The sequence below is a fragment of the Haliotis asinina genome, chromosome 16 (genome assembly GCF_037392515.1).
Source record: "Haliotis asinina isolate JCU_RB_2024 chromosome 16, JCU_Hal_asi_v2, whole genome shotgun sequence".
In the NCBI taxonomy this organism is placed as follows: Eukaryota; Metazoa; Mollusca; class Gastropoda; order Lepetellida; family Haliotidae; genus Haliotis; species Haliotis asinina.
The window spans coordinates 8,651,509-8,677,095 of NC_090295.1; the positions used below are offsets into that span (position 1 = coordinate 8,651,509).

General features: G+C 45.2%; 2 protein-coding genes across 2 annotated transcripts; one reads left to right on the forward strand and one right to left on the reverse strand.

Annotated features, from left to right (window-relative positions):
- Nucleotides 1–3,467: 3,467 nt before the first annotated feature.
- Nucleotides 3,468–5,404, forward strand: LOC137268806 (uncharacterized). The gene is made up of 2 exons (XM_067803371.1): nt 3,468–4,113; nt 4,209–5,404. The coding sequence occupies exons 1-2, from the start codon at nt 3,468–3,470 to the stop codon at nt 5,402–5,404; spliced, it is 1,842 nt and encodes a 613-aa protein (XP_067659472.1).
- Nucleotides 5,405–12,363: 6,959 nt separating this feature from the next.
- LOC137267579 (uncharacterized) lies at nt 12,364–23,284 on the reverse strand. Its single transcript, XM_067802063.1, has 7 exons — nt 22,255–23,284; nt 21,404–21,615; nt 17,150–17,225; nt 15,232–15,328; nt 14,680–14,798; nt 13,178–13,348; nt 12,364–12,745 (listed from the first exon to the last, which is right to left on the reverse strand). Exons 1-7 carry the CDS (start codon nt 22,859–22,861, stop codon nt 12,687–12,689), a joined length of 1,341 nt encoding a protein of 446 aa, XP_067658164.1. The 5' UTR covers nt 22,862–23,284; the 3' UTR covers nt 12,364–12,686.
- Between the last annotated feature and the right edge of the window lie 2,303 nt (nt 23,285–25,587).

Here is a 25,587-nt window from a genome sequence, read left to right on the forward strand (position 1 = left end):
GTATTTAAATTATTGGTAGTATAAATTAGCAACTCATATTGTAAGGGGGTTAAAGTATCGTAAAATTACTGTCCTAAGAGAGTACATCCTGGATATCGCCAGGGTATACGTTCCGAAAAGTCTCCACTATACCCTGGATGCATCTACGGCCCGATAAATTTATTACCTCCCTTGGCTGGCTTTTTATCCAGTCAGGTGGATACGCTAGGAAGTTGATCGAACCAATCACAACTCACTTTCGCTTTTTAAATTATCTAACCGACTAAACTTGGCAAACAAACCATGCAGAGGTTCTCTGAAAGAGGTAGATGGAGTTTGTTCAGGAGAAGGAACTGCGTTTGTGAACGTAAAATATTCGCGTGCGTTTTTGTTTCTGATATATGAACATTCGCGCAAACACTCTTGACTTCGTGAAACCGTGGAGTTGAGCCTGCACGAGGTTTCCCCGATAGCAGTTTTTAAAACAGTTTGTTAGGACTTCGGACGGGAGTGGTCGTCTTCTTGACGACCCCTTCCAAATTGTATGTGTGAGACTGACGAGAGGTCATTTTTGTTAGAACAGTGTAACAGTTCTTGCATATGTCTTTGAAAGGTTCCGGACCTATAATTCTTTTTCATAGAGATCCTCCTTGGGGTACTTATAAGCATTTAAATGTTCTTTAAATTCTCGCGACAGTTGTAACTATATTTTTTCAATAAAATATATACAAAACAAAAAACATCGTTTTTGTCTTGTGAGACCACCCCTACAGGGCCCCTGGCCCCGTGACAGCCAAGAGCAGGTAACTCTTCAGACTATAGCCTCCAGCAAAACACTTCCTTTTCTGTCGCCCGCCTATGCAGACGTGCTTCAGCGTTCTCAGAGTTTCTTGCTACAAGACAAAGACAAGTACTAAGATGAGTACCTCAGAGGCTCAAACTGTATGTATGGTTTCTTTATTAGACGCATGGGCGCATTAGGAATCATTTATTACAGTTTACTTGTCAAACTGTTGTAACTTTTGCCATCCCTGTTGGTAGCCACGTGGTTAGCGTAAAAGTGGAAGGCAAACCTTTTTTCCCGCCAAAACTTTTTAATTTTATGGCGGTCTTTTTTTTAAAAAAGTAAGCTTGTGTAGCTATGCTTTTATGTACTTTATTCTTGTTATCTCCATATTTACTACTATTTTTTATAAAATATGTCGTAAACTATGGTGTCGTGGCACTTAGCTTTTACCTTAACTATGTACGTAGTTTTAGTTTTAGCTTTGCGCCCATGCGTGTCTTGTTTTATTGTTGTTTATTATGCAACACTAGGAGGTTATTTGTTGCCTTGCAGTTTAAATCCTGCTCAACATGCAAATCCTCCATTCCGGCTAAAGACCTGCATGATGTATGTCTAAGATGCCTAGTGGAATGTCATCACGACGACCAGTCTTGTGATGTGTGCGCGGGGTTTACCCCTCAGACCAGAAAGTCTAGACACGCGGACTTCTTGTTCTATTCCAACCTACTGAAGGCGGGGGGTGGGGGGGGTGATATCTGGGCTCAGGACCCTCCATCTAAGCGCTCCCACAAAAAGAAAGGCGCAGCCTCTTCTTCGGAGGGGTCGGTTAAGAAGGCCAGGGTGTCTAGGGACCCTTCCCCTTCTTCTGCCGTTGTATCCTCAGCACCTACCCCTACTTCGCAAGCACCATTAATCTCTGTTGATTCAATTAATGCCTTGTTTCAGCAACAGATGTCTTCGGTACAATCAATGATAGATTCGGCGCTGTCCGGTTTCCGAAAGGAACTGGATGCCCAATCTTCATTGAGCGGCCATGGTGGTTCAGTGGAGGGAGGCCGCGGCCCGGGCTTAGGCTCGGAGAACGCTCCTCCCTCTGGGCAGCCGTCCTGCGCTTCGGGCGTTCAGGCGGATGTGCCTAGGGCAGTCGACCCCAGCTTGTCCCGTGGGGCAAGTGGGGCAACGACGCCCGGTGTCGGCGGCTTGACCTCAGTCAGCGCACCTAGTGCCACGGTGGGCAGGCAGCCTAGTGCTGCCCAGCCGCTGGGGGCATCGACATCCTATCCGTTTCCTGGGCTCTCGGGTCACCCTCCGGTGGGGGGCTTGCCCCAGTTGCCCAGACGACCTAGTTCGGGCTCTGGCAGGGGCGAACCTAGCGGCTCGGCCCTTCTTAGTCTCTCTGCTCCTGCGAGTTCCGTCTCGGTAGCGCCCTCGACAAGTTCGCTTTACGGTGAAGGTTCCCTGTCCGAGGAGCGTGAGGAGATGGATATTGAGGAGGAGGGGATTGGGGAGGAGTGCGAGTCGGAGGTCACATACTCGTTCGGTTCGTCCCTCAGACAGGTTAGAGAAAAAATTGCCGAGGTCTTACCTCAGGTTTCTATTCCTGTGTCGGAGCCTGACCCCTTGGAGTTTCGGCTCCCCGGGGAGGCGTTCGCGCCTACTAAGGTCGCCGAGGCGAGGTTGCGTCTGCTCCCATCACTGGTTGGGGAGGTAGTGAATCCGCTCCTTTCAGGTACCCGGTCGCGCTTTGATCTCCCGGAGATTAGCCGCCGGTATCAACTGGATGAGGATTCGCTATTCGAACCGCCAGTGGTGGACGAGTGTGTGTACGCCTTGGTCACCCTGGGGGGGGTCCTCTTCCTTGGTCTCGGCCAGGCAGGGCCAGCGGCTGCCGCCCTTCTCCACGGCCGCTCCAGTGCTAAGGTCCGCCTATCGTTCCTTTGAGGAGCAATATAGGTGTGCGGCCCAGCAGCTGAGAGTAGTGGTCCATTCAGCTTACCTTTCTGCTTTGCAGGGGCAGCTGTTGGATCATGGGAGCACTGCTGACAACTCTCCGTCGGCAATGTTGGGTCGGCAGCTTACGGACGTGCACTCTCATCTGGCGAGGGACAGCATCAGGTGCTGTGCCAGCCAGATGATGGGGGCAGTCATGGGGTTGCGTCGGCTATGGCTATCCGTAGCCAGGTACTCTCCCGCTACCCAACAGGCACTCCTGGCTTTGCCCTACAGGTTGGGGTCTTCCCTCTTCCCTGGGGCATTACAGGTTGTGCGGGAGGCCGCGGAGGCTGTTAGCACTTTCAAGGACTCTAAGCCCTTGTTAGAGCAACCCTCCTCGTCTCGCCAACGGCCTCCCACTCTTGCTATGTTACCCTTAGGCGCCGGCGAAGGAAAGTGCTAAGTGGACTGCTCCGCTGCAGCACAAACGTGGCAAGAGGGCGAAAGGCAAAGGCAAGGGGCCTGCGTTGCAGCAGTCGCAGCAACAGCAGCCTTTTCGGAGCAAAGGGAAGCCGGCCCCGGCTTCCCGTTAAACCTTTGCCCGGAGCCTTTGGTGTACCCCACACAAGCAGGCGGAGAACTGTCGACGGTGGGGGTACATTGCCTTGCGCCAGAAGTCCCTGTAGGCGGCAGGCTGTCACTATTCCTTTCGCAATGGCAGGCAGCTACTTCAAATCCCTGGGTCCTGTCCACAGTCAGGGATGGCCATATGCCACAGTGGAAGCGAGACCCTCCATGCTTCTCAGGGATTCGGGACACGCCGGTGCCATTCTCCCGGGAAAGAGCAGAGGTCCTCCGTGCCGAGGTCCAGTCGTTACTGGACAAGGCTGCCATCGAGATGGTTCCGAAAGGTCAACAAGAAGACGGGTTTTATTCCACGTACTTCCTTGTGACCAAGAAGGACGGAGGGTTCAGACCGATCTTGAATCTCAAAGGGCTGAACAAGTTCATAGAGGTTCCGTCCTTCAGGATGGAGACACTGCGGTCAGTGATCTCTTCCGTAGAGACAGGGGATTGGCTCACGTCAATCGATCTCAAGGACGCTTACCTCCATGTTCCGATACACTCCGAGTTCAAGAAATACCTTCGGTTTTCGTTCGATGGGAAGTGTTATCAGTTTCGGGTTCTACCCTTCGGCATCTCCACGGCGCCGAGGGTGTTCACCAAACTTATGTTGATTCCGGCTCAGCTAGCCAGGTCACAGGGCAGATGTTGTCATCCGTACCTGGACGATTGGCTTTTGAGGGCCCTCGGGCTCCTGTTATCACACGATGCCACACAACAAGTAATGGACATCCTGTTGAAGCTCGGCTGGATCATTAATCTCAAGAAATCAGACCTGACCCCTACGCAGGGTCTGGTGTTCTTGGGGGCACGGTTCAATACGGCTCAGGGGATTGTTTCCCTAGCCCCAGACCGCATCGTCAAAGTTCAGAGAACTGTATTTCAGTTTCTCGAGTCCCCCAGAGCCACAGCAAGAACTTGGCTTCATTTGCTGGGCACTATGGCGGCTACAGTGGACGTGGTCTGGCGTGCGAGGTTGAGGATGCGACCCATTCAACAGGCATTAGCCCAGTTGTGGTCCCATTCGGAGAGCTACGAGACTATTCTCGAGACTCCCGCTTGGTTGATTCCTCACCTGCGGTGGTGGACGGAAGTCGGAAATCTGTCCAGGGGGATCCCCTTAGAGACATCGACACCTTCCCTCTCGATTCAGACGGACGCCTCCCTCACAGGCTGGGGGGCGTCCTGGGCGAACTATCGGTCTCGGGCCGTTGGGCCGAGGACGAAGTTACCCTACACATCTTTGTGTTGGAATTGAGAGCAGTCCGCCGGGTGTTCGAGAGCTTCGTGGAGTCAGTTCGGGGTCAAGTGGTTCGCCTAGAGATGGACAACCAGACCGCTCTGACGTATATCCTGAAGCAAGGTGGCACAGTGTCTCCGTCCCTCCTTCAGGAGGCATGGCAATTTCTGACTTGGTGCGACCAGTTCGACATTCGGGTGCTCCCTGTTTATCTCCCGGGCATAGACAACGTCCGCGCAGACGCGCTATCGAGACGTATACTAGCCCCACACGAGTGGATGCTGCATCGGGGGATATTCGGGATTATTTCCCAGTTGTTTGGGTCGTTCCAGGTAGATCTGTTTGCCTCTGGGGCGACGAACCAGATTCATGTGTTTTGCTCAAGGATACTGGATCCGAGAGCGATAGCCAACGACGCCTTTCTGCTCGATTGGACAGACAGAGTACTTTGGGCATTCCCGCCAGTGCCTCTGATCTCAAGAGTCCTCTCGCAGCTCACCGCACAACCGGCTCGGCTACTTGTGCTTCTAGCACCGCTTTGGTCGGCTCAAAGCTGGTTTCCGGTAATTCTCAGGTTTCTGGCTCAGCCTCCTGTACTGTTACCCTTTCGAGCGGACTTACTATCCCAGAATGGAGCGCCACACCCCAATCCCAGGATTCAGTGGGTGGCTTGGCCGCTGTCCGGAGTCACCTCCATGCGAGAGGAATTCCTGCACCAGTTGCAGACACAATTCTGGCGTCACGGAGGGATTCGACGAACGTTCAATATGAGGATAGATGCGCCTGTTATGCGGGCTGGTGTGTCGACAGGGGGATTCTCGATCCCTTTTCTGCAGATCTAGTATCTGTGTTGGAGTTCCTGCAATCTAAACTGGAAGCCGGTCTGGCCGCTTCTACAGTTAGAGGTTACTCCACGGCAATCTCTGCCTTCCACATTCCTGTCGATGGTGCATTATTGGGGCAGCACCCTCTAGTTCAGCGCTTTCTTCCAGGCGTGGACAGAATCCGTCCGTCTGTCCGGCGGATTAGTCCCCCGTGGGACTTGCCAGTCGTTCTTGATTGGCTGTCCGGTCCTCTTTTTCACAACCTGTCGGCTCTGTCCCTCCAGCTGTTGACATGGAAGACTGCTTTTCTTGTGGCGGTAACCTCTGGCAGGCGGGTAGGCGACATACACGCTATGTCTGCCAACCCTGAATTAACGGTGTTTCACAAAGACAGAGTGAGCATTCGATTGCCAGATACTTACCGTCCTAAGAGAGATAGCACCTTTCACGTTACGTGCTCACGTCTTAGATGTCCGTAAGACCCTTAAGGCTTATATCAAACGAACAAAAGACATTCGGAAGAATGATCAATTGTTCTGCTGTTATGGTGGCGGCAAGGCTGGCCTTCCGGCAAACAAGCAGACCATATCTAGGTGGCTTGTCTCTGCCATTTGTATGGGATACACCTCGAAAGGTCGTACGCCCCCTGAGGGTTTGAAAGCTCATTCGGTTAGGGCTGTGGCGACGTCTAAGGCATATGCGTCTGCCTTGCCCATTGAGGAGATCTGCTCCGCGGTTATTTGGAGCCGACCGAGCACGTTCATCCGTCATTACCAGTTAGACAGACTGTCAAGTGAGCGTGCTCAGTTTGGCCAGTCAGTTCTCACCAGTGGGCAGGGCACGAGTGAACGATCATTTGACAAACGATCATTTGACATTGTAGCTGCAACAAGTAGACTGGTGGTGGTGTCTTACTGTATACTTTCCATCTTTTATCCCGGTGGTGGGCTCTATTATGGTGGTGGTATTTTTTGCTTTACTGGTCTAGACTGTTTCAGGTCTTCCCTAGCACCTTGGCCAGTGCACGAGAATGGACCCTGATATATCGGTAGCCTGTCTCGACTCCCGTTTTTTGTGAAAAAAAAAGGGGGGGGGCATTTTTTATAAGCACCCTACGACTTTCTTATAGAAATGTAGGGTTAGACCGTGTTATAGCCTGGCCCTGGTCCGCACCCCCGCCGCAAGGCATAGAAGGTCACGTGACCAGGTAAGTTTGATTCCTTGTTACTTTCGGTAAATGTAATAAAGGTTATCATCTTATGTCAGGTTTATGAGCAGACAGAATGCCTCTCCCTAAGATCAGTCTTTTGGAGTCTGTCTTATGCTTATAAGTACCCCAAGGAGGATCTCTATGAAAAAGAATCGAACAAACCTGTAGAGGTTGCAGATTCTTTGAATAGAGTCCTTCTTGGGGTAAGGCCACCCACCTCCCCACATTCTGTCTGTACTGCTTACAGAACGGAAGTGTTTTGCTGGAGGCTATAGTCTGAAGAGTTACCTGCTCTTGGCTGTCACGGGGCCGGGGACCCTGTAGGGGTGGTCTCACAAGACAAAAACTATGTTTTTTGTTTTGTATATATTTTATTGAAAAAATATAGTTACAACTGTCGCGAGAATTTAAAGAACATTTAAATGCTTATAAGTACCCCAAGGAGGACTCTATTCAAAGAATCTGCAACCTCTACAGGTTTGTTCGAATTTGTCTGTATGATTTCCTCAAATTGAGTCTCGCAGCGAACAAACCTTCGCAGCTGCGACTGCTACCTTTGTTGACACTGGCAAGCTCGGTTTTAACAGCGGCATAGCTGGCTTTCTGTGAGAATGCGAAGCCAGCCAAGGGAGGTAACAAAGTTATTGGGCCGAGCCGTAGATGTGTCCAGGGTATCGTGAAGACTTATCGGAAAGTATACCCTGGAGATATCGAGGATGAAGAGGGTACGTAAGTCCCAAAACTTTCACAGTAATTTTGCTTACCCGATTTTAAACGTAGCATATGTGTTCTTTAAAATTTGGCTAAACTATCCTACAGTCGCCAGCGGCTGAGGATAGTGTATTTCCAACTAGAGTCCATGCAGGTAGCAAAGGTACTGTAAGTCCCCATAGACCCTGGTATGGTGATATGCCTTCAGGGCGCTTTCATATTGTATTGTCCAGTGTAGTAAACTGTTTTAGATTTAATTACTTGTTTTAAATATCTCTGTGCTAATCTAGTTGTTTTACTGTCCTTCGTTGACAAGTTTTTTGCCATTCACTATTATATATGTTAATGCTTCTCGTCACGATATGGCTGAAATACTGCCGATGTGACGTTAAATATTAACTCATTCACTCACTACTATCTTGGGGTGCGGTTGAGTACCTTGGTTAAGGCGTTCACTCGTCACGCCGAAGGCCCAGTTTCGATTTTTCATCTTGACGCAATGTGCGAGGCCCATTTATGATATCCCTCGCAGGAATATTGCTGCAAGTGGCATAACACTACACTACACTTGCCTGCTCACCTAAAACTGAAGCGAATGAAGACCCTTCATTACTTACTATCAAACGTTTCACAACTGCCAGACATTAGCTGCGGACCCGTGAAGGTTCGGGGTAGACTAGGCCTTCAGCTACCATGCTTGCCATAAAAGGCGACTATGCTTGTTGTAAGGGGCAACTAACGGGATCGGGTGGCCAGGCTCGCTGACTTGGTTCCCAATTGCCCAGCTGTTGATGCTCAAGCTGTTGATCAATGGATTGTCTGATCCAGACTCGATTGTTTACAGACTGCCGTCATATAGCTGGAATATTGCTGAGTGCGGCGTAAAACTAAGCTTAATCATCTGCGTACAGAAAACGTTTTTACGGCTGAAGGTAATTTTTTAAATCAATGGTCAAACCCATTTGCGCAAGGACAGAAAAACTAATAAGTAAACACGTCCAACAAAGAACACATTATCGAGAACGGTCTTTGAAGCTACTGTAGTAGAAATATCTTGAACCGTAAAAGAAACGGCACCCTACCAAACATTTTGTTCAAGAAAATTTGGTTTCAGAGTGACCATGCTTTAGGAAGACTGGAAGACTGCAAGACAGGTTGCAAATCATTTTTCTGTTCATGTTCGAACGCCTGCAGCAACGAGTCCAAGCCACTGGAAGTTCAGCCGACCGTCCTCGCTGACCGCCTGTGACGAGGCAAGCTTGCCCGTCATCACCTGCAAAATCGTTTCGCTTGGGCTACGGAAACTGCATGGACAACTGGCAATCGCCAGAGACGCAGTGAGGAGGCGTTTGAGGCAGAGAATCATCAGATGTCGAAGGCCTTACCGGGTTCCGTTCCTCACTGTTGGACATTGAGGCCACACGTCATAGGAACTGCCGTCACCAGGACTGGCTAAATGTAGTCTTCTCCGACGAAAGTCGATTTTGCGTCTCGACGGCTGATGGCAGAGAGAGCGTGGCCACGGCATGAGGAACGTTTTGCAGATGATTCTCCCGGAAAAGAGACTCGTGGGGAGATCAGAGCATAATGGTGTTGAATGCTATTGCTCTGTCACAAGCTTGGCCCTGTAGTGGTCCAGAATATTGGTCCTGGTACAAAAGTTGTAGCATCTGCTCGCTACATTGATTAAGCGCAGAGACTTTTCGTGGCGCCACATTTCGGTCGTCATGGAAACCACGTTTTCCAGCATGACAATGCGCTTGCCCTTGCTGCCAGAGCAACAAGAGACAACATACAAACTATTCAATGGCCGGTCGGTCGTCGGTCCTGACTGACACCCGATAGAACACTTGTGGGATGAGATTCAGAGGGGGCTCAAAGAAGTGCGACCAAGGCCGGCAACTGCAGCTGAACTGTTTCAGGCCTATCACCAAGTATGTGCGTAAATTAAAGCTTACAGAAATGTATACTATAACTGCACTCAGTTGCGATTTGGCCGATTTTTGAAATATACTGAACCGCAAAAGAAAAGCAAGCTGTTTTTAAAATGTCAATATTTCTTGATCCTTGGAACACACAGTCTTAACACTACGAAAAAAAACAACACGCTAGTGATTGTTGAAGAAATGAGTCGTGATCTCTAGTGAAAACAACACTCAAGTTTACTGTGAAAGCATATGTTATCACTCCACCCTCACACACCAAAATGTCACGAAACTGTCAGTCTGTAGCGCGTGTGACGTCCATTGGCTGCAGTGCAGGCAACACAACGACGTTTCATCGAGGGAGTCCATTCCCATGATGTATCTGGCTTCCAAATCTCTATGGTTTTGAGGCTGAGCAGCTGTCATCCGTCTACCAATTTCATCCCACACTTGCTCGATTGGTGCCATATCCGGGGACAAAGGGCCAGGGCAGTACAGCAATGTTGCTCCCTGTGAGGAAGTCCATAGAGACCCGTGCAGTGTGAGGACGAGCGTTGTCCTACTGAAACGTCTGGGCTTGGAATAGCGGTACAACGTGGTGTTGAAGGACCTGTATACTACATCACTCGTTGAGGAAACACTTATAAACGTGTTCTGTTGTAGTAGCTGAAGCCACCCCATACCATGAGATTTCCACCCACCAGCCGTCAGCTGTCAGCTTCCACAACACAACAGTTGGCCCGCTAACGTTCATTTCGTCGTCTCCATACATATAATCGGCCATCGGCGTGAGTCAAGTTGAATCTGGACTCATCAGAAAGCAACACTTGTTGCCATTGTTGATGTCGCCAACACCAGTGTTATCCCGCCCACTGTAAACGATTTGGGCGATGACGTTAAGTCAGAATCGGTCCGACGTATGGACGACGACGAACAGTGTTTGCAGAGATGTCACGTTGTGGCCCTTGAATAGTTGCAGCTGTTTGATACGTAACTCCGGATGTGACGATCTTGCGATGGCGTTGTTTCCCTCGGACGTCCTGAACGTGGTCGGTCTCGAACATTACCGGTTTGACGGGTAGTCTTGTGATTGTTGTCACGTGACATCTCAAGCACCTGGCCACTACAGTTGGTGTAGATTCGGGCTGCAACTTTCCAACGGCGATTCCTTGTTGCTGTTCAGTTAGACGTGGCATGTTTTCTCCGCGTTGGCACAGCCAGTTTTGTGTTCTATGATGTTTTTAATGACCTGCGTTATAAAGCTTCAAGCTGGAGACCAATGCACGCATTTTTGTGCGAAGTACAAAGACTTCGTGCAAAAAAAAAGACGAAAGTGATTGTGTTTGGACGATACGGTCAAGAAGCGACAACAACGGCAAAGCCATCTTCGAATGCTTGGTTCTATAATAGCATATTTTGTTGTCCTAAAAGGAATGCATTTGGAACGTGTTTGGAAAATGTTAACTTGTTTTTTTTTCTTTTGCGGTTCAGTATATTATGCGTGGTACTTCAGAATGTTCAAGTTAGAAGTCGCTCATCTCGATGAGTAGGTTTACTCAATTAAAACCTATCTGGTATGAGAAACAAGTGATCCTGTAGTGATTGTGTCTGGCAACAGAGACGAATAGTGAACCTCTCGCAGACTGGACGAACATTTTAAGAGCGCAAGCAGTTCGGACAACACCTTTCAAAAGTTTAAGTAATTGTACAATAACTGTACGAGTTTATGCCAAATATTTTACTAGCTACAACTTCTTTCTACAGATTTTGAATACACCAATTACATGTTAGATAAAGATGGTCATTTTTCAAGCTCAACCCTTCCCTCAGGACAAATAATCTGTGCAATGAGGTTTCGCATATGCCTGACTCTGCCTTTGCAGTTATTGGCTACCCTAAGAAGTGGCTATCTTGAACTGTCCTAAAGGCTTGGAGACATGCCATAGTCAAATCTGTGCAAAAGCCAGGTAAGAACCCCTCTACCGCTGGAATAGCATAGGCTGAAATGCATGTTTAATTTTGTAATTAATTACCAACTGCTTGACTTCTGTTAAGGAAAACGGGGTTTATTCAGATTTCAGAAAGGTCGCACATGATAAACATGTCCAGCTAGACAATCCAGAAAGCAGCTGGCATTCAGGAGCTGTATAATCTCTATATGGTGTGACGACAGTTTGCAACTGCTTGAAATAGAACTATAGATATGACAGATGTATAGTAGACAATGGATCCAGCCAGGCGGCACTCCACAAGTACTTAGCTCAGTCTGGGGTTGTTTTTTTTGGTTTTTTTAGATATGGTAAATGTCACTTAGCTTTCATCGACCTACTTGTTATTGTCGATACTGTAAGTTTGGATATAAATGGTTCGTTATGGAGACGATTTTATAACTTTCAGAATCAATTAAAAAGGATGTTTAGAGTTGGTTAGTGTTTGTTCAAAGGTTATTTTGAAACTGATCAATCGTCGGAAAATTCCCTCAGTGATTTAGATATCTCGTGGAAACATTACTTGGCTGTTATATCAGTTCATATTGCTTGGAGTGTGTTTTTGTTCAGACATACATGTTACAACCGTAGATTGTTGTTGCAACTAGTGCATCAGTGTTGTCAGTCTTTTGAGATGTCCAAAACACAATAGGAAGCTGATAAATCTAGCAACTCATTAAAGTACATATCTCATTGAGAGTCGACTATGGTCACGAAGCCGACTTGATCACAGCCTCAGAAAATGCATCATCTCCTCTTGCAGAGACAAAGATTTAAAAAGCTATCCTTTTTCACTATTCCAGTGTTCGTGGTAGGTTTTGTACGAGTGCGTGCAGAAATGTTCACTACAATCCTGATGTACTTCGTTAACGTGAACACTATCAACGATAGTTCGGGACAGTTACAACCAGGAGGAGGGTCTGAGCTATAGTGTCACCGTTGCTTATATATAACCTAAATGTTTTCATGTGTGAAGCCCCGACAAAAGTTACCTAGTACCAGGTATTTATACCTCTAAATTTATACCCGCCTACTGGTTTAAAAACATTTTCTCCTGATGGGTCGATGTCAGGAATATGCGAAGGGTTGACTGCATGGAGTGTTTTGTTTTTTTTGTACTAGGAAATATACACTTGAGATGTATTTTCAGATGGCTGAGGTCACGGATGGCATTTTTTATTGTTTCATTCAGGGCTAGGGGCTAAGCTCCCCACCTCCTTCCATTTATTTGAAGCAGTCAAAATAGTATGACATTCCTTATTAAGAAGAGCAACTTAATGGTGAAAACCAGGGACATAGTTTAAAAAAAACCTCAGTACAGTGTTTGAAAAATGTTCGCCTGTTAAACAGGGTTTACCCAACCATATTCACATTTTGAAACAAAATCAAAGATTTATTGTGTCTACGCTTTTATTTCGTGTCTCTTCTGGAGGCACTGAAATGCTGACTTCATCAGTTGCCAGGCACTAAGAGATGAGAGACTGCCAGTTGTATATGTACTCTGGAAGGCTGAGAAGCCCGTCACCTGTTGGGGGAAAAGAAAGCAATTTCACGCCGCACTGATGAACACTGGTAATTTGAAGAAACCAGCGGGTGCCGCATCCAAACCAAAAATCCTTTACACCATCCCTGATCAGGGCCTTTCATCATTTGTAACCAAACGTTTTATGGATTGGGCACCCTTATCGCATCAACTCAAAAACGTCTTAGATGCCGAAAAAGGGAACCTCGAACATGACAGTCGGCTTGGACCGATGAATAGCAATTTACCTCAAACTTTTGAAAATAAAATGTTACCCTGCAAAAATCAGATTTGGATCAGCAAACATGAAAATATTACTTTACGATGGAGATTTGTCAGTATGTTGGAGAAAGTCTTCATAATCCTCAGTTGGTCTGAATTAGTTTTTCGAGTTAAATGGCAATTAAACCACTTTTTAGACTGTATCATCCTTACCGGTGTCGTCAAAGAAGGCGAAGAGATACTTGAGGTCAGCTGCGTCTATTTGCAGGTCCTTGTTTATGTCTAACTCGATGAAGGTTCGCGCGATCTTTCCATGGTCAGTCATGTCCAAGCCAATTTTGGGGCTTTCCGTCTGCCATTCACGCTTGCTGATGTTGCCATTTTCTGCAGAAAAAAATATAAGTTGTCTATATATCTTCACAACACTTACGTTCACCGAATAGCCCAGAACACCCAATAAAATGGAATGTCATTTTGACAGACGTGGGCAGGCGGTTCAAAAATATCGACAGCCGTAACTGACGATGGCCCAGGCTTTAAACATTTTCAACCATGGAGTTTTGAAAATTCCATGTAATTACACTTTTATCTATAACCAAGGTAAATGTCGATTACGAGCTGGCTATTGCAGACCCTTTCGATATTTCGTCATCGGCAGAAATCTACAGTGGAAGCTCTCTTAACCGACAAAAATACTGGTTTAGCGAACTTTGTCACATTACTTGGGTGCAATATCATTTTGAGCAGGCCGAGGAACTGCATCAAAATCTTTACCAGCCCACTGACATGTTGAACACGAACAAAGACGGGATGGGCCAATATGGCGACTGCAACATCCACCACCATTACGTAATCATTGATGAAATGTCAATATAACGATTTCCATATTTAAACAATTTACACATTGTTGACAATGTTTATTATATACACCTACTTGCCCTTTCCTTGTGGCTTCTAATCCTCATTCTCTTCCCACAGAGATTACTTGTCATATCTTCCTACCAACCTCTGTTCTAATACGGCCATATTTCGCGGTTCTCATAAAATCCCCAAGCAGCAAAAAATGGTAGCAGATTTATCTCCCTTTTTTCTGTCCAAATAGAACACGTGTTACATCGACCTAGATTTTACTCGACAAATGCAAGCAATGTGGAGAAACAAATATGACATGACTGAGTTCTGTCTAGAAGAAACGTTTGAGTATCGCGCTTGGGAAGAGGTTCTAGTTTTCACGATGCATCCGGAAATTACCGACATCCTGCGAACGATCACTTTTGAAACAAGGTCGCTGATTGCACTACTAAATCTAATTGCCTCCAATCACGAATCCGGAACACTCGCACCATGAAAGGGTCGTATTAGAACAGACGTTACGTAGGAAGATATGACAAGTAACCACTGTGGGAAGAGAATGTCTAATCCTGTTATTCGTAAATATTGACTCGAGCACTATCACAGCAGGGGACACCTGGACACACTTGCACAAAGCGATCTCAGCGCTACAATGATTGTAACTCTAACATAGGCTAACATAGGCTTAAGAAAGTCGTAGCGACAAGATCGCTTTCTGCAAGTGGACTCGGTCTTTACACGCACCCATCGAAAAATTGACTCCGGCGTTACCTGCAAACACTAACCACTAGGATCCCACCACCACCCAGTCACTTCTGAGTAAATCTAGCAACTAGGTATAACCCCCAAAGAAAGGTGCTTACTGTCGAGATCACAGGGTGAGAACAAACAGGTCATCACTTCGTCTGGCTTGATCCGATCTTTGCAGTCAGAATACAACTTCATGAGCAAGTCGAAGGAGTTTGTGGTAACACTGGAAGGACTGGAAAAAAATCATGTTCGTTATTTAGAATATTGCTAAAAGCGGTGTAAAACCATTCTGTCTCTCTACAGGAAAATTCACAAATTGTTCCCATGTGGGGAATCGTGACGAGTGAATACTTTTTAAACACAAGGCTAACTCAAAAACTCTCTACGAATGTGGAAATACAACCAGCGTGATATTAAACAGGATCTGCGCAACTGGGAAGCGATGACGTGTCAACCAAGTCAGCTAGGATGACCACCTGATCCTGTTAGTCGCCTCTTATGACAAGCATAGGTTGCTGAAGGCCATTCTACCCCGGGACCTTCACGGATCTGACCAGGATAGTATGGAGAAAAGTTCAATTACCCGATACTAACAGATCAAGGGAATACATCTCAGACACGATCGACTCCTTCCACAAAAAATATCAAGCATGCCATGTACTCACGTGGTTGTACCGGAAGTGACGTGCACATGGTCAGTAGTTTCCTGCGAGTGTGGACAGGATACATCATCAGGGGCTATCTTGAAATTTCTCATGAAACCTGCAATATGCATAATATATTGAAGATGTCCAAATCTACAGGTGGGTTTCCTTTTTTTTCTCAATTCCGAAAACAAGTCAGTATAACACAAGACAGACACTAGGTCAAAATACAGACCACCCAAACTTAAACGAAATTTTACATCACTTACGTTTATTTCAGTGTGTCTACAGGTCCGTTTATTGCAAATGTATATGCCGCGCTTTTAAAGGTCAACATGTTACGAGTGTATTTTCTGTATATTTTGTTATTGATATTATTGGGTCACAATGTTTAGTGTTTTGAATGTTAAATGTGATGGGGCACATTTCGTTTTAATATCTGGTCAACACTTTTTGGACTCTGGATTTCGGAATTTATCTGCTCCTAGTTTTCTATGAGTTTTCTTCCGGGATACTGTTTCGAGACCATTCTACAGTGCTGACGATGTTCGTTTGTACCCGAACTTTCGGGAATGACTTAGTTTATCTATAAATAGGCTGGTTGCCGTGTGGAGGGCGACACTCACATTCATTCATATTTGCTGGAGTTACTGCCAACACTTGAAAACCCGTCAACGCCTGAATCTACATTATCTGCTGTCGCACCGATCGCTGTGTTGACATTCTGCCATAGCTGTTCTCTCTCACACCAAGACTTTGGCGAGTTTGCTACTATATATATCTTGTGACCCACTGACTTAGATTTTGTCTCTCTTGAATTGTATCTGAAATCTGCATTGTTATATTGACTTGTGACTTTGTATACCTTGCTTTCGTTGCATAATAATAGAATTTGAACGTAAACAACTTGTCTTTGTTCTGTTTTGCTGGTTTACAATGGGATTTCTTAAATTGTTGTCACGGTAAATTCTTAACCGTAACAAACATTCTAGCCTATGGCCGTGATAGTATGAGCGAGTTTATCTTTACGAAGCACTCGGCAATACTCAGTTGTATCTCTGTGCATCAGACAATCTAGAGATCAACAGCGTGAGCATTGGAAGGAACCGATGCCGTGTCAACCAACGAGCCTGACCACCCGATCTCGTTAGTTGCCACATATGACAAGCATGGGTTACTGAGATCAGTATGCTAACTGGGACCCTCACGGGTCATAGGCGTATCTCCCGGTGTTATTTCAGCTTGTTTCCGTGGGGTATTACACGCCACTCTCAGCAAATTCCCGCTATGTGACGGCAGTCTGTATCAGACAGTCCAATGATTGACATTATAAAGAAGACCACCCGACGAAGCGATCCTGTTACTAGCCCCTAGGGTGGGTTTAGTTTAACACTACATTTAGCAGTATCACGGCACGGGACACCCCAAGGGAGCCTCGCACATTTTGTTCAGTAGGGCACCTGGAACTCCATCGTGACGAGGGGCGGTGGGGTAGCCTAGTGGTTAAAGCGTTCGCGTGTCACACCGAAGACCCGGGTTCGATTCCCCACTCTGGTACAATGTGTGAGGCCCATTTTCTGGTGTCCCAGAACACTCACTTTTGCTATAAGAATTTATTAATCGCAACGAACTTTAGAAAATGACCAAACAAAAGTCACTCATAATCGTCCAAATGTGAGAGTGAAAGTTTTCCTAGACTGAGCACATAAAAAGGAGGTGCGACTTCCACCCGAATCCCATCCCACCTCCAAATTGTAACGATGAGGAAACTTTTGATTGGCATTTTTAGGTGAGACAAGTCCCTCGGTTTATTCAGATACAATTAGAGAAACATGCTGAAACATTAGGATTCGTCATTTAAAGATTGTTGGCGTTCTGATGCCTGGAGCCCAACGATCGACTGGACTGACTTCAACTGATCCAAGGAAGAAGTACCTACCTAACTGGAACAGTCCTTTCACGTCCTGCTCGCTACACGTGTCCGGGACACACACTCCCCATGTCAGGGCGTCATCCTGGAAAAAAAAGTCGGCGTTCATCCTGGCATCGTCACGAGGTTGGATAAAGCAATGATCAGATCTAACGGGATATGATAGGTCGTTGTGTCCATTTTGTTATACACCGATCGGCATATAATTATGATATTTATCAAATACGTCTAAAGTGGTGCAGTTCCGCTTGAGGATGTTAACATTGAAAGTTTTGATGTCCTAAGGTTTTTCATCTTTTTCCACAATTATTTTTCAAGCTGAGGGAAAGAGTTCCGCCCGTACACCCCTCATTTCACATAGTAAATTTGCTCAAGGGGAGTTATTCCCAGGTGTGATATTCCAAGACTAAAATAAGTTCACTGACTGTTTTAATACCTGCTCTAGATTATTGAATGTATTTTAGAGATATATGCATGTCAGTTTGTAATTTGAGTTTTTGATGGGGTTGGGGTACGAGCGGAACTCTTATCCAGCGGAGGTCCATTAGCTATTCATGATAAATTTATAAATCCTATAAAACCATTTCGTGTGGAAACTGATAGTTCATGAAATAATTAGAAAAATGTTCAAATATAGGGAGATATATTGGGCCTAATATAGGCCGATTGCTAGTTTTCCCCAACCTTAAACAGGTCAGAGCTGGTCCAAGAGGAGCACCTTGAAAACATAACTTCAGCAATGCTTAAATCTAAACGACTGGGCAAGATCCGACAATATGCCTCCAGATGATCATCTGTCGGGGCCAAATTTAATGAACATGGTAGATGTTAATGTAGAGGAATCCCAGAAAACCTAACTGATCACTTTGTCAGTCAGTGGAATAGATCTATCATTCGCAAGAGACGTTGAAAGTTTCTTATAGAGGAGAGTTCATCAGACAACTGTTGCCTGCTTTGGTATTTTTGGTAAATGTGGCATAGAGATTTATAAATGTAATACATTCTATCACACATGACATCTATAGTGTTGTGTTTCACGCCTCCAATAGTAATATTCCAGCAACATCACTGCGGGGGACATCAGAATTTGGCTTTACACGTTGAACTTAAGTTGGGAATAGAACCCGCGTCTTCAGCCTGACGAGCGAACTCTTTAACCTCATGGCTACCCCGCCTCCGCAAAATATGTTATAGGACGGGACAGCTGTGCTTCAAGATCAACGTTTTAGTGTGGGTTTCACACTGTAGTTTATCAAAAGAAAATAATTCAATCCAAATTTGGGCAAATCAAAAAAAAGCCAACAATAAATTTCCAACCTTGCGTCAACTTCTTGGCGAATTTCCAAAACGCAGATGAAGGTCATTCCTGTCTGAGCTTTGTTGATCGGTCAAGTCGTCGGTTCAAGGCAGATTTTGTCTAAAAAGTTTCTATGGGACATCATGACTGATTCCTTGCGAATGCTACCTTCATGTCTCGTGCGTTTCACGCCACGTGGCTACAGCGATGTAAATTCGTGCAAAACGCACCTCGTACATTTGGCCTAGTGACACTGCCGCTCGTAACCAACTCGTGTTATTCCGGGACATGCGTGCAGGTCGCGGAAAAGGGCGAATGGTAACGAATGAAAAACTGCTTAAGTGATTGAGAGAGTGAGTTTACTTAATAAATGTGATCAAGTCGGTTTCGTAACCATAGTGGATTCTCAATGAGTGAGTGAGTGATTTTATTTTTACACCGCACTCAGCAATATTTCAGCTATATTCCGGCGGTCTGTAAATAATCGAGTCTGGAGCAGACAATCCAGTGATAAACAATATGAACATAGATCTGCGCAACCGGGAACCTATGGCAAACGCTTTAAGCACTAGGGTACCCCACCACCAGCCAGTAGGCCCGTGAACACTCCTTCCTCAGACCGAAAACCTTAATCCCTACGCAGAGACCTATATCTGCCCAAAGATGATCAACAGCATGAGTATCGATCTGTGCTATTGGAAACCGAAGACATGTCAACCAAGTCAGCGAGCCTGACCACCCGATCCCGATAGTCGCCTCTTACGACAAGCACAGTCGCCTTTCATGGCAAGCCTTGGTCGCTGAAGGCCTATTGTACCCCGGGACCTTCACGGGTCTCACAATTTATGCAATTCAGAGTTTGTGAGGAAACCTGGAAAAAATGAAAGAGCACTTGTCCTTTAACGCGATCCCTTATTTGTTTCCTCAGTGTGTTTCAAAGATGACATTGTCAGTTGACCTACGACCAATATGGAGTGTCCTAGATCATTTACAACCCAGATCTTCACGGGTGTCCTGAATACTCTTTTCATCGCCTTGCTGCCTTGACATTGGAATAAATAAAACTAGAAAGATTTGAGACAATCATTTGATACAAGCTTGTGCAGTTTCGAGTATATCGCGTCTGAAATGAAAACGTTAACACATTAACAATTAAAGTTGGGGCACTTGGACAACCACGCTGTTGATCTGACAAAAGAACAATATAGAACATTGTGCATCTATTGATGTAGGGTACTGTTGAGAGTGGGAAGTGGCAATGATATATGACTTAGTTATCGATTTCCCTTCTTGTTATATAAAAGGGACGCGTGCTGGTTATCATCTGTCGAGTCAGCACTTTGTACCTTCTCTTCCACAAAACAATTTAGTGAAGCAGATTTAAGTATTTCAGTAACACATTGAGTTACAACCATGGTGTTAATCTTTCCCATCTCTTGGTACAGATGCTGGTGCATCCATCATCATCTTTGGTGGTGTTAATCCACAGCACTGACGGTGACAAACACGGCTGTGATGTGATGCCATAGATATTGACTTGCATTCAGCCGGTCCTGGAGCTCACCTTATTGTCAAAATACAGGCAGCCGTGTTTTATCTTGTGATAAAACACGGGGAAATCAGTCTTAGTGAACCTAGTCTCGGTGTATTTCGTTACACCCCACCACTGAGTCTAACAAAACCTAGTAGAAGGTCGCGTCAGGTAACCTTTGAGCGACTAATGACCGTCCAATCAAACGTGAGACGGTGAAATAGATTTAACCAATCAGACAACGGCTACTATTTAGGGATCGGAGGGACTTTCAAAATATTCAGGTCACTGACACAAACAAAAACCCGCATATAACACAGTTATTTGACCTACAGTGTATATGCTCTGGGGTTTCTGTTAACATGGTTACCATCAGCGAATATTTCCGCAAGATGTCATCCTTGAATACTGCCCAAAACACCATTTTCAGTGACTGTTCACTCACCGTTGTCATAGTTGTACGTACGCCGTGTGCATCACACGGAAGCGAGCGTATGCTATATAGCATTCGGAATCGTTCGGTTTTCGAGATAAAAAGTTCAAAAGGAATGTGCAAATGTCTACTTTCGGGATTTGGTAAGCTGTGTTCTGACTGGTCAATCTCAAAGGTTACCTGACGCGACCTCCCATAAGGTTTTGTTAGACTCAGTAGTGGAGTGTAACGAGAAGTACTGACGATAAGTGTACTTAGACTGCGGAGAAATGTGTCCGGATGAATGTTTCACGCTTACGTGAATTGTAAATTCTTCAGATTTTCCAAGCAAAGCCTTTTGTAATGCAGATGTTCCATTCTGAAGGAGCAATTAAACACCACTAATTTGTGTTTTATTTGTTGTTTAACACCGCACTCACCTACATAAAAATCATTTGTAAATAATCGCTTCTGGATTAGACAATACAGAGATCAACAGCACGAACATCTGTCTACGCAACTGCGATATGATGACATGGGTTAGTCAAGCCAACGGCCCTAACCACCCGTAAGTAGAATCATATGATAAGCATGGATTGCTGAAGATCAATTCTAAACCGGATCTTCACGGGTACTACTACTACTACTACTACTACTACTACTACTACTACTACTACTACTATGGAACAACTTAAGCTGTACCTGTGAAGCACAGAAAGCTTACAATAGCACTGTAACATTACCATATCACCCTACCGGGTACCCCTTTACTGCTGGTTGAAGAGAGTTACTTTGTGTAAGGTGCTTCAGCGGGGGAAATCCGATCAGCGTATGGATGATATTGCAGAATAGATATATTAGAAAAAATGCAATTCAACGATACAAACGTGTGCCGATCACTGAATACTTAGTTGTATTTGCATAACATGCCTGCATATATGTATAGCGATACCTCGCTAATCCGAACTATAATAAACGATGCAATGAACTGTTTTCCAGGTAACACACGAATTGTTTGCATACCGTTTGTGCGATGTCCGCAACCCAGGAGAGATGGTGAAACTCAGCTCGACAGTACTTTCCTTTGAAGTCAAAAGGGGAGGTAAGCGTTGTATTACCAAGGATAACTCCAGCACTCATCTGCGCGTGTATGCCCCTACATTCATCCGGAGAGCCCAACCAGTGTAGGTGTTTCTCGTAAATTCCACTTGGCAGTTTACCGTAGGAGTCTAGCACTGAAAATGAAAAGAGTAAATCAATACTGTTTCACTCCCTTAGATATTCCACTGGGCCAACTAAACCAGTGATTGGTAGTATGACAACGAAACACGCAGGGAGGATAAGATAACAAATTATGTAGATAGACATTGGAGCGTACCGTCAGTAGGTATAGAGTAGAGATGAATGGACCTCGATATTGATGGCACAGTGGACATATATTCCCTGCCTTTCACTCTTCACGATAATACCCCATATGTTTGAAAACCCGTGAAGGTCCAGGTTAGAGTTGATATTCAGTAACCCATGCACGTCGTTAGAGGCGACTAACGGGATCGGGTGGTCAGTCTCGCTGACTCGATGATAACCATGGATAACCTAGCGCACCAATGGTGTGCTACTTCCGGGTATCGCTGCGATATTGTATACTACATGCTGCCAATGTAATTAGTATTATAACCAGGACAAAATGACTTTTGTTCATGAAACCATTGGCAAAGGGCGATATGTCCAGTTTGGCATTATGACCAGGGTATTATATAGATAGGAAATCCGTCCTGGCAAAAACAGAGAATTATATCCAGTGTGGCATTATAACCAGGTTGCCCTGTACTTATTTGTCAGTGCGTATGGTAGCAGGATTTAAATGTACTTACTTTTCAATGCCCACGGTACCAAGGTGAAGTTTAAGTCGCGTCTTGGTGGAGCCTGTACACCAGAGATTGCGTCGACGAAGTTCATCATGTGACTGTAGCAGCTTGGTGTGATATTGTCGTCGGCGGTAAGAGGAAGGATGTCACGGGCGCTACCAACAGAGAAGAGTCTTTGAAGCGTCCTCACTTTGTCCACCCTATTGAAGACAGCACTAGTCACCTTCTGCATCGCAGCGGGGTCGTCTGGGGAAAAATGGTGCCTCTGGAGGTAGTCGTACACGTCGCTAATGTTGACGCTGTGCAGTTCATCTGCAACCACGTGCACGGCGTTGATGAAATAGGTTGACCGCAGCAACGTGGGGAGAACATCTAGGAAATGATCGAATATGATAGATATTTTCGGGTCATCGATCACTGACATAAATGGCCCGATTTCAGCGCTGATGTTTAACAACTTCCGGAACAGTTTGGGGTGTTGGTACAGAGCGTCGGCCACAAACAAAGCTGTTTCATTCAACGGTTGTTTGTCAAGAGTGTAACTGTGACTGAGATCAGCTTGTCCTGAGACACACACTACGGTCAGACACAAACACACAACCTGGCACCACATTGTGAAGTGTGGATTACTTTTGACGGGGTGACGCCAGTCCAGAGTTACCTAGTCGTACACCTTTCGAAATACACTGTTCGGTGTCTTTTGAGTCACAAGGTGATAGTCTGGCCTGTCTTTGTGTTGTTATCTGTATTGTAACATCACCATGCATTCGTAGTCAGGGGGGTATTTCAAAACATTCCTTTGTAGCGTCTTCACCCGGGCAACGAGTATTGCTACAATTGTGAATGTGTCCTAACACAGACTGTTTGCAAGTCATACGATACAAGGACATCCGAGAATACCAGAGAAGGCAATGTATTGCTCATGCCAGATTAGCTGACGATGCTTCTCAGGTGGAATTTTGAATCACGGTAAGCGGTAGCATGCCACAAGGTGATGTGTTCCCCTTCGTTTTGGCGATCTGTATGGCCACCCAGTGCTAAAGATAAGCCCAAACCAAATAAACAGCAAAGATTAATGTGTTCAGATTATATCTGAGTGAGATTTCCCTACGGGACTTTGAACTTGTTTCTTTGCATTTATGAAGGCTCTTGTGTTAGTGTAGTTTCGCTCACCTCATATTCAGTGACCTCAGCGCGTAAATATAGTGTTTAAAGCATGCAGTTAATAAGATTTAAATTTCTTTGGTTCTCTGTGTCAGTATCAAGAACCGAAACGAAAAAAACAGGTTTGGTAAATTATGCGTGACAGAAGATGCATTTAATGTTGGTTTGCTATGTCAAGTTTAAGCAAGCGTAATATCTAAATATACTGAATGGCAAAATAAACGCAAGTTTAAAAAAATGAATCTCATAAAAGTAAGCGTTCATGTTTATGTGTTCTATTTAAAACCTTGAGAGTTGGGTTATATTTGCTGTTCAGTATACGTACCGTTTGTCTGTACATCCTGCAAAACTGGTTTCATAAACTTAATGGTATCTATGATACAAATGCTGATATTACTAAACTACAATTGTATATTCATCATGCACTAAGACATATACGCCAAATTGGGTAACTCACAAGTTCCAACCTACTGCTGGTACCATCTGCATATGGATCTGCGGCCACACATGCTGAATACACTGCTGAATTAACATTATACACATGGGCAAAAATATCGCAACCGCTGTCATTTTTAACCTGTCTGTATCCATTTATATTGATATCAATGTTTCGTTTCTTTGCATTAATATTTTGGCCCTTCGAACACACCATTGATTTTAGACACGCACGTACTACTAGTTTCAGTAATCTATTTTTATTGCTGGATAACTCAATCAATTGGGATCAATTTTGTTGTTGATGAACAAATATGGTGGCGTCCTCAAAAGGCAACTGTTCAGAAAACATCATCAAACTAAAAGTGTTAAGGCCGTCAGGTTTCAGACATACCTTGAGCGACAAATCCTTGGGCGGATTTGATAATCAAAAGATTTCATCCGTTCATGACAAAGGGCGAGTGAAAACCAAAGTGGCTGCCACATCGTCTTTGTCCAACAGAAATCGTCTAAAATAAGCTAGACATAGAACCCGACCCAGACACCAGTGAGACACCCCATCCTATCTCTACAACATATTGCAGCACAACTATCAATAGTTGGTGATTGTTGGACGCCGCACTAAGCAATTATCCAGTCAGTCATGGGACAAGTCAAGGACGAAAATGCTGGATGGCGCTGTTGGTGATTTACGTCAACTCTACCTTCCCTTGTCAGGAGTCTAGATCTCAGTCCGGTAGAGGATATCTGGGGCATAGGTCGATGAATACGCTAGAGATATCATCTTGGGGCCCCTTTCACAAAACTCTCGTAAGCCTAAGATCTCGTAACTTTTTTCGTAGCATTCGTACCTCCTATACTGTGACATGGGAATTAGGAATGCTAAGAGAAAAGCTACGAGACCTTAGGCTTACGAGAGTTTTGTGAAAGGGGCCCCAGTATAATATGACGCTGTTGGTGATTTACGTCAACTCTACCTTCCCCTGTCAGGAGGCTAGATCTCAGTCCGGTAGAGGATATCTGGGACATAGGTCGATGAATACGTTAGAGATATCATCCAGTACAATATCGATGTTTTGTAATAACTCTCCATTTACAATCGAACGCCATTATCCCAAGTTTGATACAGTCAGGGAGGGGAGGTTAGGGATTATATTGCAGTTGGCAGAGGTCACATTGAATATGGACATTCTGCTCTGTTAATGATACTTATGTTATTTATTGAAGATTGTTGAAACAAATGGAGGGTATTTGTTAATGTCATAACACCATACAAAATGAGCCAGCCTTTTTTTCCTCAATAAACTGCAATTTCTGTGTTTTTACGCTTATAAAATTGTCATGTAATTTGTCCTTGACTGTAACTACACTAGCCACATACAGAAACTGTTCATACCGAGAAGATTAACAAAGGCACAGATGGTCTTTATACATAAATTCAGATGTGCACAGAGCAAGTATTTGAGACAATCGAACGCTCTTGCATGTGCCAGTCGTCGCGGTGGTGGTGGTGGTTATCGACGTGAAATGTGGTACTGCACGTGCAGCTCGTGCACCTGCATGCAGCATATGAAACTCGGAAATTGCTATCCCTTTCAAAAGCTTGATCTTTGGTCATTCAAACGTTTACAGTTTCACATGAGAAGTGACATGCATCGTGCCAAGATTAACATCTGCTCGAATAGGAACGAGCAGGTGGTAGAACATTGCCAATGCCACCGTTACACGATATCTGCACTG

What these genes read in the sequence shown, in the direction of transcription:
- LOC137268806 (XM_067803371.1), top strand. Translation starts at nt 3,468, where the DNA reads ATGCCACAGTGGAAGCGAGACCCTCCATGCTTCTCAGGGATTCGGGAC. An exon ending in AGACCTGACCCCTACGCAGG is followed by an intron (nt 4,114 to 4,208) that starts GTCTGGTGTTCT and finishes ACTGTATTTCAG; the next exon opens with TTTCTCGAGTCCCCCAGAGC.
- LOC137267579 (XM_067802063.1), bottom strand. Translation starts at nt 22,861, where the DNA reads ATGTGGTGCCAGGTTGTGTGTTTGTGTCTGACCGTAGTGTGTGTCTCA. An exon ending in GTCACTTCCGGTACAACCAC is followed by an intron (nt 14,799 to 15,231) that starts GTGAGTACATGG and finishes ATTTTTTTCCAG; the next exon opens with TCCTTCCAGTGTTACCACAA. An exon ending in CTCACCCTGTGATCTCGACA is followed by an intron (nt 13,349 to 14,679) that starts GTAAGCACCTTT and finishes TTTTTTCTGCAG; the next exon opens with AAAATGGCAACATCAGCAAG.